A 13,000-nucleotide genomic window follows, 5' to 3' on the forward strand; every position below is an offset into this window, starting at 1 on the left:
GGTATGACTTGGTCTTTGGGAGGTTGGACACTAGATAACTTCTACGAGTTTCCGTATGTTGAGAGGAGGCAATGTGATACTATGATGCATTGGCATTCATGGATGATATTGTCAATTCGTTTTTAGTTTCTTTTGAGTTATCATATGTACTTATACGGCGATATAAATGTAGCAATGTAAATATGTGTTGTATGCCTTTTTTTTTTTTTTTACTTAAAAATTATTTATATTATATAATATATGTCTTTCCTGGTATTGGTTGTATGATTGTGATTTCAAACCTGTTTAGTGTGGTGGTTCTACTTACTTACTAAATTTCTTCTCAGAGACTTACCCTCATAACTTACAGATGACATCGGTGAAGTCTATTGTGGAGATGATGTGAATGTTGAACTTATTGTTGATCAACAGGAGAACATTGCTTATGGATTTGAAGAAGATAATGATTTTTATTTTTAGATGATGTAGACTTTGATTAGACTTTGATGACGTAATTTAATTCATCGTTACTTTAAGTTTGGAATTTGAAATAGATAGTTGAACTTTAAATTGTAATATTATATTATTTTAGTTAGCTCTTGCTTGCACTTATGTTGTGTGTGGATACTACTCTGGTTCATTATCGCCTAGAACTTAAAGATCATGTGAACCGTTGATGTCCGAAAATCCTAAGCCAAATTTGGGGTCGTCACGTTACATCCCTAATCTAGCCCATCCACTTGTTGCTATACCCATTAGCCTGTTCAAACTGAAAATACTGATTAATAGATGGTAAGGCTAAGAAGAAATTATGGAAGCTGCTATAATAATAACTTAATAGTTATATAGAATTCAAATGGTACCTTATACACTTCTAGGTTGTCTTAAAATACAACTGCATCAGAATAGGGTACAACCCAGAAATGATTAAGCTCTTTCCTCCTATCACGAATTGAAGGCATTTGTATTGTTGGCAAATTGTGCCAAATAATCTTTCTAAATTTCTTATTCAAATAGTTACGGGTGCATTTTTGTTGGCAATCCTTGGTTGCTTGATTTGTGTAATCAGGAGGCCTTGAGTACCTCCTGCTCCCCCTTCAATAAAATTTTCATTTACCATATATATATGAAGTGATTTTTAATTTATTAGTCTCAAGAAGTGTCACTATCTTATATGTTTTTGAAGTACATGGGAAGTGATAAGATTTTAACCCCTGTTGAAAGAAAAAGTATGTTTTTACATCCAAAAAGAAGTATGATTTACAAAAAGGACAAAAAAGAGTTAGTTTACAATTTCCTCTTTGACAACTTCGATTACAATAAGATTTTACAAAACCAAATCATATTTCCACAAATCTAACCACATGTATTCATGTCTGCCCCCATTTGAGAATTCGTCGATCCCTCTTCCATCTTTTGCAGTTGTTTAGCAGCCTCTGCCCTCTTGTCACTTGACTCCCTTGCTGCATCATATGAAGCATGGAGCCCAAAGAACAAATAGTACACCAAGAGGCCACCAGTCCATACTGCAAACCGCATGTATGACTTCGCGTCGATGGAGCCTAAAAGGAAGATGTTGATAGCAATCGATGCCGATGGCAACCAGGGTACTAGGGGAACACCCCATAGCTTTGGATTCCGAGCTTGTGGAACAAACAACCTTAGTCCAAGTGTCGAAAGGAACCACACAATCAATGTAAGTAGAAATGGTATCCAACTTGCCACTTCTATTGCCCAGCATACTGCAATTGCAGCAGATGATGCAAGAATAACTAGAATGAATGTGATAAAGAAGATTTGGTGTCTCAATGAGCTTATACCGCTCACGTAGTACCTCCGGATGAGGAGAGCGATCGCAACAAGCATGAAGATGAATAGAGTTGAGATAGAGAGGAGGTTGGCAAGGATATTAAGGTCAGTGAACAGAGCAATGACAGCAGTTGCAACTAGCATTACAATTGTGGCATTAATGGGTGTCCCAAACTTCTCATTGACATAACCCAAACAAGGAGGGGCCATATGTGTCCTAGCAATGTGAGTAAGGTACCTTGCTTGACCCATTGCACTGACTAATAAAACGCTCGTCATACCCTTTAAGGCCCCAAGTGCAACAATGTACTTAGCCCAATCCATTCCTGTGGCCTTGAAAGCTATAGAGAATGGAGCATCAGGGTCAATCTGATCATAGGGTTGCATTAGGCAAAGTGTGGCTGCCATTAAGCAGTAAGCAAATGTGGTGATTGTCATGGATCCTACAAGACCAATTGGGATATCCCTACCAGGGTTCTTAGTCTCCTCTGCCATGGTTGAAACTGCATCGAATCCAACATATGCGAAGAAGAGGACTGCTGATGCCTTAAAGATGCCATGGGCTCCGTAAGGTGCGAATTCAGTATAGTTCTTAACATCAGCCTTAGTAAGGCCAGCAACAACAATGAATACAATGATAAGAATGTGTAGAATAGAAGCAATGTAATTGAAACGCGAAGAGAATTTAGTACTGAATATGGCTGCAATGCCTATAATAGAAATGATGCAGACAGCAATTGGATCTAGTTGGTTGAAATCTTGTGGGAGGTTGTGGGCAATGATACGGAAATAATTCGCATTGTGGTTGAGAAGAGTTGCAAGATAGGAACTCCATGAACGAGCCACAGCTGCACAACTAATCACATACTCAAATATGATGTTTCCAGCCGCGATGAAGGCTACAAAGTCACCCATCTCCACCCTAAGGTATGCAAATGAGCCACCTGAAACCAACAAAGAAATTTCAGATAAATTTGTTGCTAACGGAATTTAAATCAGAAACAGAGCTTGTTCTGTTTTGGATGTACCTGCTGCAGGGATCTCAACAGCAAATTCAGTGTAACAAAAGACAGATAGCATTGCTGAGACACCTGAGACAGCATATGAGAGAATAACAGCAGGACCAGCATCAATTTTGGCCTCTTGACCAGTGAGAACAAAGATACCCGTACCAATGACAGCACCGATGCCCAACCATATGAGATCCCACCAAGTTAGGCTCTTCTTCATCTGATGCTGACTTTGAGCTTCCATCTCATTGAGCTCAATTTCATCGAGGGACCGAGTAAAAACTCTGTCCTTCAACCGCATGCCTGTCTCTCCCAATGCTTTTGCATAGTTCCCCCAACTCTTGAAGGACTCTTCAGGCAAGAAATCAGCTTTTGTAAAAGAACATGCCCTCCTTCTCAATGCTCCACTTTCAGTCTCCATTTGTATTATTGAAGCTATGGTAAATAGGAAAAGATGATAGAAAATTATCAGTGTGAGAATTTGTTTGAGTACTTTTGAAGCTTCTTTGATGCTCAATTTTGTTTGGCCTCTCTTAAAACATGGTTAATACTTTTTGGTAAGGGTTATCCCAGGCCTCTTCTATCTTCCTTATGCATCATCTTTCTTCTTCTAATGACGGGTATTCAGGCCTTTGGCCTGACTATCCCGCAGACCCATAATGACCCCACAATCGCATGAACTGGGTCATACCGGAGTTGAATAAGAATCATTCAACTTTCACCGAAAGCAGTGAAGAGCACTAAACACCCACGTGTCAGTGGCCCCAAGGAGCTAAGAGGAGTCGAACTCAGAACCGCACGCTTTCTGAGGCGAAGGTTCCTTGCCAACTCGGATATCCCCTTGCGGCTTCTTAGGCATCATCTTAATACATTCACTGTTTCTTAAAACACATAAGATCAAAGAAGAAACAAATGAAAGAATTATGAAATCACTTTTACAAAATTTCAAGCATCCTCATATTCTCAACTTGATTCAACAAGTTAGCCTTAAGAGTTGATGTTGTTTGGAACCATGCATGCATCTACAGAACTGAGTTAAATGTACAATTTAGAAAACCAATTAAATTCAGAAACACCCTTCTCTTAGCCACCTAAGGATTTCTATATTATGACTTGAGCTCTCTGGCCATTATAATGCACCCACCCCCTGTTTCTCATAGATGGAGAAAGAAATTATGTGTTATGAGTCTTTTCAGAAGAAAGGACAAAACAAATGAGAAGCATACATTCATGCTGGAGAGGATTTCTTTTTTTTTTTGTGGGGTGGGGGGTGTGGTGGGTGGGGAAGATTCTTAAACAGGGAAAATAAAGTAGAATTAAAAGAATCCAACAGAGTTGAGTTTACCTTGGACTTAAAATTTGGAGAGAAGATGAGATCCAGAGAAGAGAAAAGTCACTTCAGAAAAGCTTACAACAAAACAACACTAGGGGAAGATAGCACATTTAAAGAGAAAACAAAGCAGGAGAAAGAGACAAGAGGTATTGTGCAAGAAGCAGCTCCATCGAATTTGAAAACAATAATATCAGATTCTTTTGTCAAAAAAAGGTAAGGAATTTGAATTATTTGTTCTCTGGAATTAATTCCCAATCCAGTAAGTACAATTAGGTGCCCGTATCATAAGGGGATTATCCCTATACAAGTGGGCATAAGCTTTAAAAGAGTTTGAATGGCCTTTGAAAAAGTATATGATCCTCAATGAGAGGTTGACACTTAAACACATTATTCTCTAACTGTTAAGTGTGAAAGAATTCCTAAAATGAAGGGGGAGTAGTGAAATTACATAGCTATATATGGAGTTAGAAGGAGTACTATGACGTCACCCGAAAGTGTCTTAACCACTAAGGCTTTGTTTGATTGCAAAGGGAATTAAAAGGGATTGGAAGGGAAATTTTCAAACTTAAAGAGAAAATATTTGTAACCATTACCCCATATGATTATATTATTAATTTCAAATTATTTCAATTTGGTTGTTAAATTTCACTTTACTTTGCATCTGAAACCCTTTGATATAAAATATAAAATAAAATTACATGTAAAATGTATCATTATTAAATATGGTAAAAAGTTCAAGTAGTATATGCAACCACATCAGATCACACAGAGTACTGATTATAAAAATTTTATTTTTTTAATTTAAAAATTTCACTTCTTTAACCTTTGAATTTCCATTACAATCAAACATATATAGTCTAAGAGCAAACTTTAGGCTGAGAACTGAAACTTCTAATTTAAGAGATGAGTGCCAATAGAAACCCAATCTCAACCGTCACTACCTTGAAGCTGGTTTATCTATATATAGATCTTGAAATAGAGAAGAAATTTTTTTTTTTTTTTTTTTGGTATGAGGAAACTCATTTCAATTCCACATGAAAAGAGGAATGCCAGATCTAAAGATCATAGTATAGTAGGGTTGCAACTTGGGTTGCAGTGAACGGATTCCCATTGACTATGACCTTAGGAAAACTTGATTAAAAAAAATCCTTCTTTTGATGGTCTCTTATCATATTCTTGAAAGCTTTTTAAACCCAGGATAAAAAAAAAAAAAAAAAAAATTTAAGTAATTTGAAATTGACTTACCATTATGTCATTCTGAAGAATTCTCATAGGTAAAAAAATTGTTCAATTGTGACTTAGCGGTCACGGGATCAAGTTGGGAAACAACAACTCCATGAAGAGGATATAAGGTTGCATATGTTATTACTCTCCCCAAACCCCACAATGGCGGGAGCCCCATGCACGCCCTCCTCATTACGAACCAACTTACCCCAATTTAATTTTTTGGGAGATAAATTACCACAAATTATGTACATGCTCGAGTCTCCTAAATCATATCAGCCAATATGTTTGAAATGCATGACCCAAAAATAGAAAATCTATACATATATATTTGTTTGAAATGGACCAGAATTCTGAAAAACTGAAAAGAAAGGCTCTAATGATTTACGACCATTAATCACAGAGATTTTGCCTGAAATTTCCAAAGTTAAAGTAAGATTTCCAAGTAAATGCCACTTCATTATCCCATCTAGTTATATTAGTAGGGCCTCATTTTAACCGTTTAAGATTTAGATGAAACCTTACCCAACTGTCTCAGACTCTCAAACTCGTCAAAGTAGTTGTTAATATGTCATAATCCGAATTTATAATTCATTATGTTAAGTTTGTCTCGAATTCTTGACCTCTATTGACCAAGATTGATCCGCTCCAATATATTTTGGTGGCAACTTGAATGAAAAGTTTTCTGAGATCTGTGATGGAAGCAGAGGGGTTGGGCCGATAGGGTTGATCAAATTGACCGCAACCCGATGGTTTGACCCGCGACTTGGAGTATATAATGTACTATTGTCTTGTTGAGCAAGTCATTGTATTTTTGGGGGGTTTTCGAGCTAGGGTTTTTGGGCGAGTTTTCACACCGTTACTTGGGTGTAATCTCTCTTCTGCACACCACATGCATAGTAAAACATCTTCTTCTTCACCCGAAGACGTAGCACACCACACCGGTGTGTGAACCTAATTAAATATTTGTGTTGTGCGGATCTAGCATAGTAAAACATCTTCTTCTTCACCCGAAGACGTAGCACACCACACCGGTGTGTGAACCTAATTAAATATTTGTGTTGTGCGGATCTATTGTCTGTTTACTTTCGTATTTTTCTTGGTGTTTACTCTAATGCACTAACCAACCGAAAAAACAACATTAAAGGCAGCAGAACATGCATTGATTGGGGAATGTGGAAAATATAGAAGTAACTACTAACTACATAGAACTACCTCTCTTTTTTTTTTTTCCGGGTACGAGGAGAACAACAATTACATATCTATTAAGAGTTTATAAAACTACCTCTTGCCTTATTAGTATGGATTTATGTTTGTTTGCAAGGGAAATATAAAGGGAAGGAAGTAAATTTTCAAATTTAAAAATGAAAATTTTTGTAATATTTACCCCACAATCATATAAACTAATTTTTACCATATTTAGTAATGATACATTTACATGTAATTTTTATTTTAGATTTTATAGGAAAGGGTTTTGGATGCAAAGTAAAGTGAATTTTAGTAACCAAATATAGAATAATTTGAAATTGGTAATATAATCACTTGGGATGGTGATTACAACTTTATTTATATAGTTTGAAATTTTCACTTCCCTTTCCCTTAATTCCCCTACAATCAAACGGAGCAGAGGGCATTATATTTTTTTTTTTGGCGGGGGGGGTGGTGGATTTTACATGTTTAGTGCATGGTGGGGGCTTTTAGAAGGGGTGCAGTGGGGGTTTTGGCACGGGGTGTGTGGCAAGGAGATTTTCAAAAAAGGTAAGGTGGAGAGTTTTGCAGAAATGGAGGGTGGGAGAAAGAGAGGGTAGTGAGGGAAGAGGAGGCGGGAGGTGGGGGTTGGGTTTGGTTGTAGAGGCAGAGGGTTTTAGGGAAGTGATAGCATGGGTGAGGGTGAGAGGTCAGGGAGGGGGAGACAGGTGGAGGAGGCAGCACGGGATATAGGGCAGTGGGGAGTTTCATGGGGAGGGGTGGTCGTGATTATGGGGCATGGTGGTGGTGGTGGTGGTGGTGGCGGCGGTGGCGGTCGCACAGGACAAAAGAATAAATGAAAATTTTCTTTCATGGGCTGGGCTCTGCAGTGTTTAAGTTTGTAATGACCCAGTTTAGTATCTTCTCTGAGGAAACTAAATATAGGCCCAAATTAGTACATTGTTGGCCCATATCTCGATTCTTCCTAAACAGGGAACCGAGAAGCCAACAGAGGAACTAATCTAGGTGCATCAGGTGGCTAAGAGTCCCTTAGAACGTGTGTCCAAATGCTCTCAATAGTTTGATGCTCACTGCACCTCACCACTCGCTGTAAAGTATGTGAACTCACTAATCTAGTATATCAATGTTAATGTATTACCAGAGACAATGGTTGTTATTTCAACTCACACAATAAGAAGGAAAAGTGTTGAAAGAAGGATTAATCTGCCAAAACCAAATTGTTGAAGTTATGTACATAACCAACATCAAACAACAAACAAAGACTCTTACAACCCTTAGTTCACCCAGTACAAGGCATTGTTTCTTAGATCCCTAAAATGATGTCTAGTTCCATACCAGTATGGTGAAATCTAAGTAGTGGACTAGCTAGTAAAGCGCTTTTGTAAGCTCATAAATTACAATTTTTGATTTATTTTAAATCAGCTAGAGCCACAGAATCCATTTTAGTTCACACCACTTACATCCCCTCTGCCACTACCTTTTTAACTCCCTCTTCCATCTTTGCCGATGCAGCTGCCTGAACCCTTTTCTCGGTCAACTCCTTCGATGTATCATAGGAAGCATGAAGCCCAAGGAAGAAATAGTAAACCAAGAGCAGTCCAGTCCAGACTCCAAACCTCATAAATGATGGTCCATCAATTGAACCTAGAAGGAAAATATTGATAGCAATTGAAGCTGAAGGCAACCATGGTACTAGTGGCACCCCCCATAGCTTTGGTTTCTTTGCTTGTGGAACAAACGCCCACAAGGCAATAGTAGCCAATAACCATATTGGCACGGTTATTGTGTAAGCGATCCATCCGTTCGTGCTCGTAGCCCAGTAAGTGGCGGTCGCAATTGAGGATCCAAGAATTAAGACAATGCAAATAATGAATATGTTCCGGTGCTTTGGCTGTGTCACACCGGTGACATAGTAACGGCGGACAAGAAGTGCGACGGCAACCATCATAAAGATGAAGAGTGTGGAGATGGAAAGAAGGTTGGAGAGGACACCAAGACTAGTGAAGAAGGAAATAATGGCTGTAGCAACAAGCATGACTATAGTGGCATTCACAGGAGTCCCAGTCCTTTCATTGACTTGAGCCAACCATGGGGGAACCATGTGAGTCCTAGCAATGTGAGTCAAATACCTTGCCTGACCCACAGCCCCAACAAGCAAGACAGTGGTCATGCCCTTCAATGCCCCAGCAGCCACAACATACTTAGCCCAACTCATCCCAACTGCTTGGAATGCAACGGAGAAAGGAGCATCCACATTAATCTGCTCATATGGCTGCATTAGACATAATGTGATGGCTAGAACACAATAAGCTGTAGTAGTGATCAACATAGACCCAACCAATCCAATTGGGATATCCCGGGCAGGGTTCTTAGTTTCTTCAGCCAATGTAGACACTGCATCGAACCCAACATAGGCGAAGAACAACACCGCCGAGGCCTTAAAGACGCCGCGAACCCCAAAGGGTGCAAATGGGGTGTAGTTCTTGGTGTCAGCCTTGGTAAGGCCGGCAATTATGATGAAAAGAATGATGATAACATGGAGGATGGAAGCGATGTAGTTGAAGCGGGATGAGCCCTTGGTACTGTAGACGGCGAGAACACAGATGGCGGCGATGACCCCAATGGAAATTGGGTCAAGGTAGCCATAGTCTGCGCCAAGTTGATTTGAGGCATCGATGCGGAAATCATTGGGGAGGTGATTGCAGAGGGTGGCAAAGTAGGATGTCCACGACCTAGCCACGGCAGCTCCACCGATTACGTATTCAAGGATGATGTTGCCGGCAGCAATGAAGGCTGCAAAATCACCTAGCTCCACCCTGAGGTATGCAAAGGATCCACCTGTGTGTGATCACAGCAAAAAATAAGTGGTGTGGAACACTCTAATTGACCACATAACTCCAACAACAAATGGGCAAAGCCAAAGAATAGAATAAATCACAGAAACCCAACCAAATAGTAGTGGTGGTGGTGGTGGCAGCGGCGGTGGTGTCAATTTATCGTAAATTGAGGTAAAAAAATCATACCAAACACAACAATTTCAATTTATGAGACCTAAGACATAGAAATATAAATGATACCATATAACAGAAAACTGAAGAGTAAACTTTACCTGCAACTGGAATTTCAACGGCGAACTCAGTGTAGCAGAAGACGGAAAGCATGGCAGAGATGCCGGAGACGACGTAGGAGAGAACAACGGCGGGTCCGGCAACGGAATTTGCCTCTAGACCTGTAAGAACGAAGATTCCGGCACCAATGACGGCGCCGATACCGAACCAGATAAGATCCCACCATGTGAGGTTCCTCTTCATTTCATGTTCACTCCGACTCCTCACCTCGGTCAACTCCGTGATTTCCAAGGATCGAGTCAGTACCCGATCCTTCAATCTCAACCCTGTCTCGCTTAAAGCTCTGGCATAGTTGCTCCAGCTCTTGAAAGACTCCTCAGGAAGGAAATCATCTTTTGTGCACGAGCATCCTCTCCGCTTCACTGCTCCTCCTCCTCCACTATAATCACCGCCGCTTCCACCCATTTTGTCTTCGAATCTATATCACCTCTGAAACCTGAAACAAGAAATTACAAAAGGGTTAATTGGTGGAGTTGCAGAGAGATATGGGTAATGGATTAAACCCAAAACGAGTGCTTTTAATTCCAGGAAACCTCAAACAAGGAATTATAAAATGGTTGGTTGATGGAGTTGCAGAGAGATACGGGTTTTCTCTGGGAGTGAAAATTGGATTAAACCCAGAACGAAATGCTTCAAAAATTTAGGAAAAACCAGTTGAAGAAGAGATACAACCTTACTTCTCAAAGATTGCTCCTTTAGGAATAGATGAACAAAGTTCTCAAAAACTCTGAAAACAGAGGAAGCAAATGAGGGGGAAAAAATACAATTTTTTTCAAAAATTCAGCGAAGAGAATAAATTAGCTCCATCGACAAAGGATCCAAATAGAACCCAAGAAAAATCTCAGAACCCAGAAAGAGTTCAGAGTCTTCAACCAACAGTAGAGTGAAATGACAAAAAAAAAATCCTAAAAAACAGATAAGGAACCAGTGGAAGAAATGACAAAAAAAGACGCAATTTTTTTCTCAAAAAGAGATTCAAAAGGAGAGAATCAAGGTTACCTCTATCAAAAGAGGAATCAAAGTTGAGAGACACAAAAAGCTCAGAATATTTGGAGTTCTGTAGAGCAAAACCCAAAATTCATCTAATCAGAAAATTTGCAGAACAGAGTATTCTCCAATCTCCTCTGTGTAGCAAATGGAGAATGGAGATAAAAATAGAAAGAAGTCAAGAGGGACTGAACTTCTCTGTCCGATCGAAAGAGAGACAACCCATAACTAATTATATATAGATTATAGACCCATGAAAACAATATTAAAAAAAAAAAAAAAAAAAAAAAATCTTTTCAAACTATCATCATCACGCAACTTAGACGCGTGAAGTATCAAGAATCAATGGACAATAAAATCGATAAAGGTGGGTTAGAATCAGGAACAAGAAAATTCAGATCCAACTAGAGAATCTCTATTTTTTTAATTAATTTAAAAAAAAAAAAGTCAACTATTAAAGTTGACTGCCGAAAAAAAAAAAAAAAGCAGAGGCTGTAATATAGAACTCAGAAGTTGTTTCACATGAAAATCGCCGGCGGGGTACTTTATATGTATGAAAGGAAGAAGTTTTGCCAGCGAAGGAAAGCAAACCAATTTGATTTATAGAAACTGAATCGTCAATTTTCCTAAGTAGCCCACCCTGTCGAGTTTGTAAAGTTGTATAAGGAACAAAATGGGTGGAGGTTGGGCACGTCGATGGTTTCTTAGAATTAGCGGTTCCAATTAGCAGTGTCGGGGCATGGGCGTCTTTTCATTAACGTCAGAGGAAGAGAGTGACACAAGTCCAGAAAACACAACGGTTGACCTAGACTTTTCCAAAAGGAATATAAAAGTGCGTGGTTGGATCCATTTAATACCCTTATAATGATCACCTAACCTGAGCCTCTAAAAACTGATAAAAGAGCTCTTATGGATGTGGGTAGCCTGCCTAGTTGTTCCCTGTGATAGATTTGTGTAGTGATTTCAACCATTGCACGTCTATGAAATGGTTTGGCTTATCCATGGATTATGTTTCGGACATATTCATTGGTTTATTTTATTTTGCATTAATTTATATTCACGATAGTTTTTTTACTTTGTTCATGCACTAGCATCCACTTTCTCGTAAGGGTGTTAATTCGATTTTGGTATATATGATTTGGTTCGGTTCACATTTATGTAGATAAAATCAAACCCGCATCATTTACTAAATGGTTACACCTTCTGAAATCGCAATCGATTAGTATACGGTTTTAATTCTACAATTTTTAAACAGTATCGATTTCATAATTTTTATCGGTTTCATAGGTTTCTAAACTGTTAGCAATAGACTTGCTAGTTTATTCACATGCTTACTAAAATTTGTTTTTATTGATATACGCTTCAATCTTGTATCAGATTAAATGAGGCATTAAACAAGGAAGGATTTAACTACATAACTACATAATATGAGTAAATTATTGAATAGAATGTTGGACAGCCTCTATGGTCCTTAATTCCTCCCTAAATTAAACCATTATGTTTTGTTAAAACAACCAAATATTCAATTATTATATGAGTTAATCAGATCAATTTTGACGGTTTAAACGGTTTGATTTTCACAGTGTCAATTTGATTTGAAACCAACAGGTTAAACGGTTAAAACCGACCCGGCCCATTTAACTAATCGTTCTTAAACTTGAAACCAAAATCGAACCATTTTCTAAACGATTTTGCAGTTTCAATGTAAATGATTTGATTGGTTTGATTTCGATAAATAATTTCGATTTCAAATTCACATCCTTACTTTCTCGATAGTGTTGGATATTTTAATTTTTTTTTTTTTTTCCATATGGCTAACTCTTATTGGGCTAAAATTTGAAATATGAACAACGAATCTTGGGAATTAACCATCTATAAATTTTTCTCACAGCTATATCGAACTTCTTTGTTTTTTTTTTGGGTAGAAAGCTATATCGAATTTCTAAGGTGGCATAACTATGTGGGTTATTTTTAGATACCTTACGGATTAGCTTTTCCTTGAAATCTAATCTTTTAAAATTTTATAAAACGAACAGCATAATGCTAGTATACAAACTCTTGCACTCACCTTTTCATATCCCATGTCCGCGCTCTCTTTCTTATTAAATGCTCATATTGGAAGATTCATCACCCTCCTCAACTTCTTCTTTTTCTTTCTTTCTTTCTTTCTTTTTTTCTTCTTCTTTTTTTTTTTTTTAACCATCTAAGTAACTCACGAATGGGTATAGAATAAATAAAAAAAAACACACACTCACTCAATGAGTACGACAGGGTTTGATCCTATAATCTCCTCCCTTAGATGCCAGTTCCACAAATCGAAT

The 13,000-nt window shown here is 38.3% G+C and overlaps 2 protein-coding genes across 4 annotated transcripts; both read right to left on the reverse strand.

Annotated features, from left to right (window-relative positions):
* Positions 1-1,238: 1,238 nt before the first annotated feature.
* Positions 1,239-4,247, reverse strand: LOC122092671 (cationic amino acid transporter 1-like). The gene is made up of 3 exons (XM_042662901.1): positions 4,144-4,247; positions 2,817-3,233; positions 1,239-2,732 (listed from the first exon to the last, which is right to left on the reverse strand). The coding sequence occupies exons 2-3, from the start codon at positions 3,217-3,219 to the stop codon at positions 1,336-1,338; spliced, it is 1,800 nt and encodes a 599-aa protein (XP_042518835.1). The 5' UTR covers positions 3,220-3,233; positions 4,144-4,247; the 3' UTR covers positions 1,239-1,335.
* A 3,501-nt stretch (positions 4,248-7,748) lies between these two features.
* LOC122094401 (cationic amino acid transporter 1-like) lies at positions 7,749-11,217 on the reverse strand. Of its 3 annotated transcripts, none has more exons than XM_042665193.1 (3): positions 11,202-11,217; positions 9,674-10,128; positions 7,749-9,402 (listed from the first exon to the last, which is right to left on the reverse strand). In XM_042665193.1, the coding sequence occupies exons 2-3, from the start codon at positions 10,095-10,097 to the stop codon at positions 8,021-8,023; spliced, it is 1,806 nt and encodes a 601-aa protein (XP_042521127.1). In that variant the 5' UTR covers positions 10,098-10,128; positions 11,202-11,217; the 3' UTR covers positions 7,749-8,020. The 3 variants fall into 3 exon arrangements, with proteins under 3 accessions (XP_042521127.1, XP_042521125.1, XP_042521126.1); XM_042665191.1 differs by lacking the exon at positions 11,202-11,217 and adding an exon at positions 10,692-11,169; XM_042665192.1 differs by lacking the exon at positions 11,202-11,217 and adding an exon at positions 10,365-11,169.
* Between the last annotated feature and the right edge of the window lie 1,783 nt (positions 11,218-13,000).

The sequence above is a fragment of the Macadamia integrifolia genome, chromosome 11 (assembly GCF_013358625.1).
Source record: "Macadamia integrifolia cultivar HAES 741 chromosome 11, SCU_Mint_v3, whole genome shotgun sequence".
Lineage (NCBI taxonomy): Eukaryota > Viridiplantae > Streptophyta > Magnoliopsida > Proteales > Proteaceae > Macadamia > Macadamia integrifolia.

What these genes read in the sequence shown, in the direction of transcription:
- LOC122092671 (XM_042662901.1), bottom strand. Translation starts at nt 3,219, where the DNA reads ATGGAGACTGAAAGTGGAGCATTGAGAAGGAGGGCATGTTCTTTTACA. An exon ending in TGTTGAGATCCCTGCAGCAG is followed by an intron (nt 2,733 to 2,816) that starts GTACATCCAAAA and finishes TGTTGGTTTCAG; the next exon opens with GTGGCTCATTTGCATACCTT.
- LOC122094401 (XM_042665193.1), bottom strand. Translation starts at nt 10,097, where the DNA reads ATGGGTGGAAGCGGCGGTGATTATAGTGGAGGAGGAGGAGCAGTGAAG. An exon ending in CGTTGAAATTCCAGTTGCAG is followed by an intron (nt 9,403 to 9,673) that starts GTAAAGTTTACT and finishes GATCACACACAG; the next exon opens with GTGGATCCTTTGCATACCTC.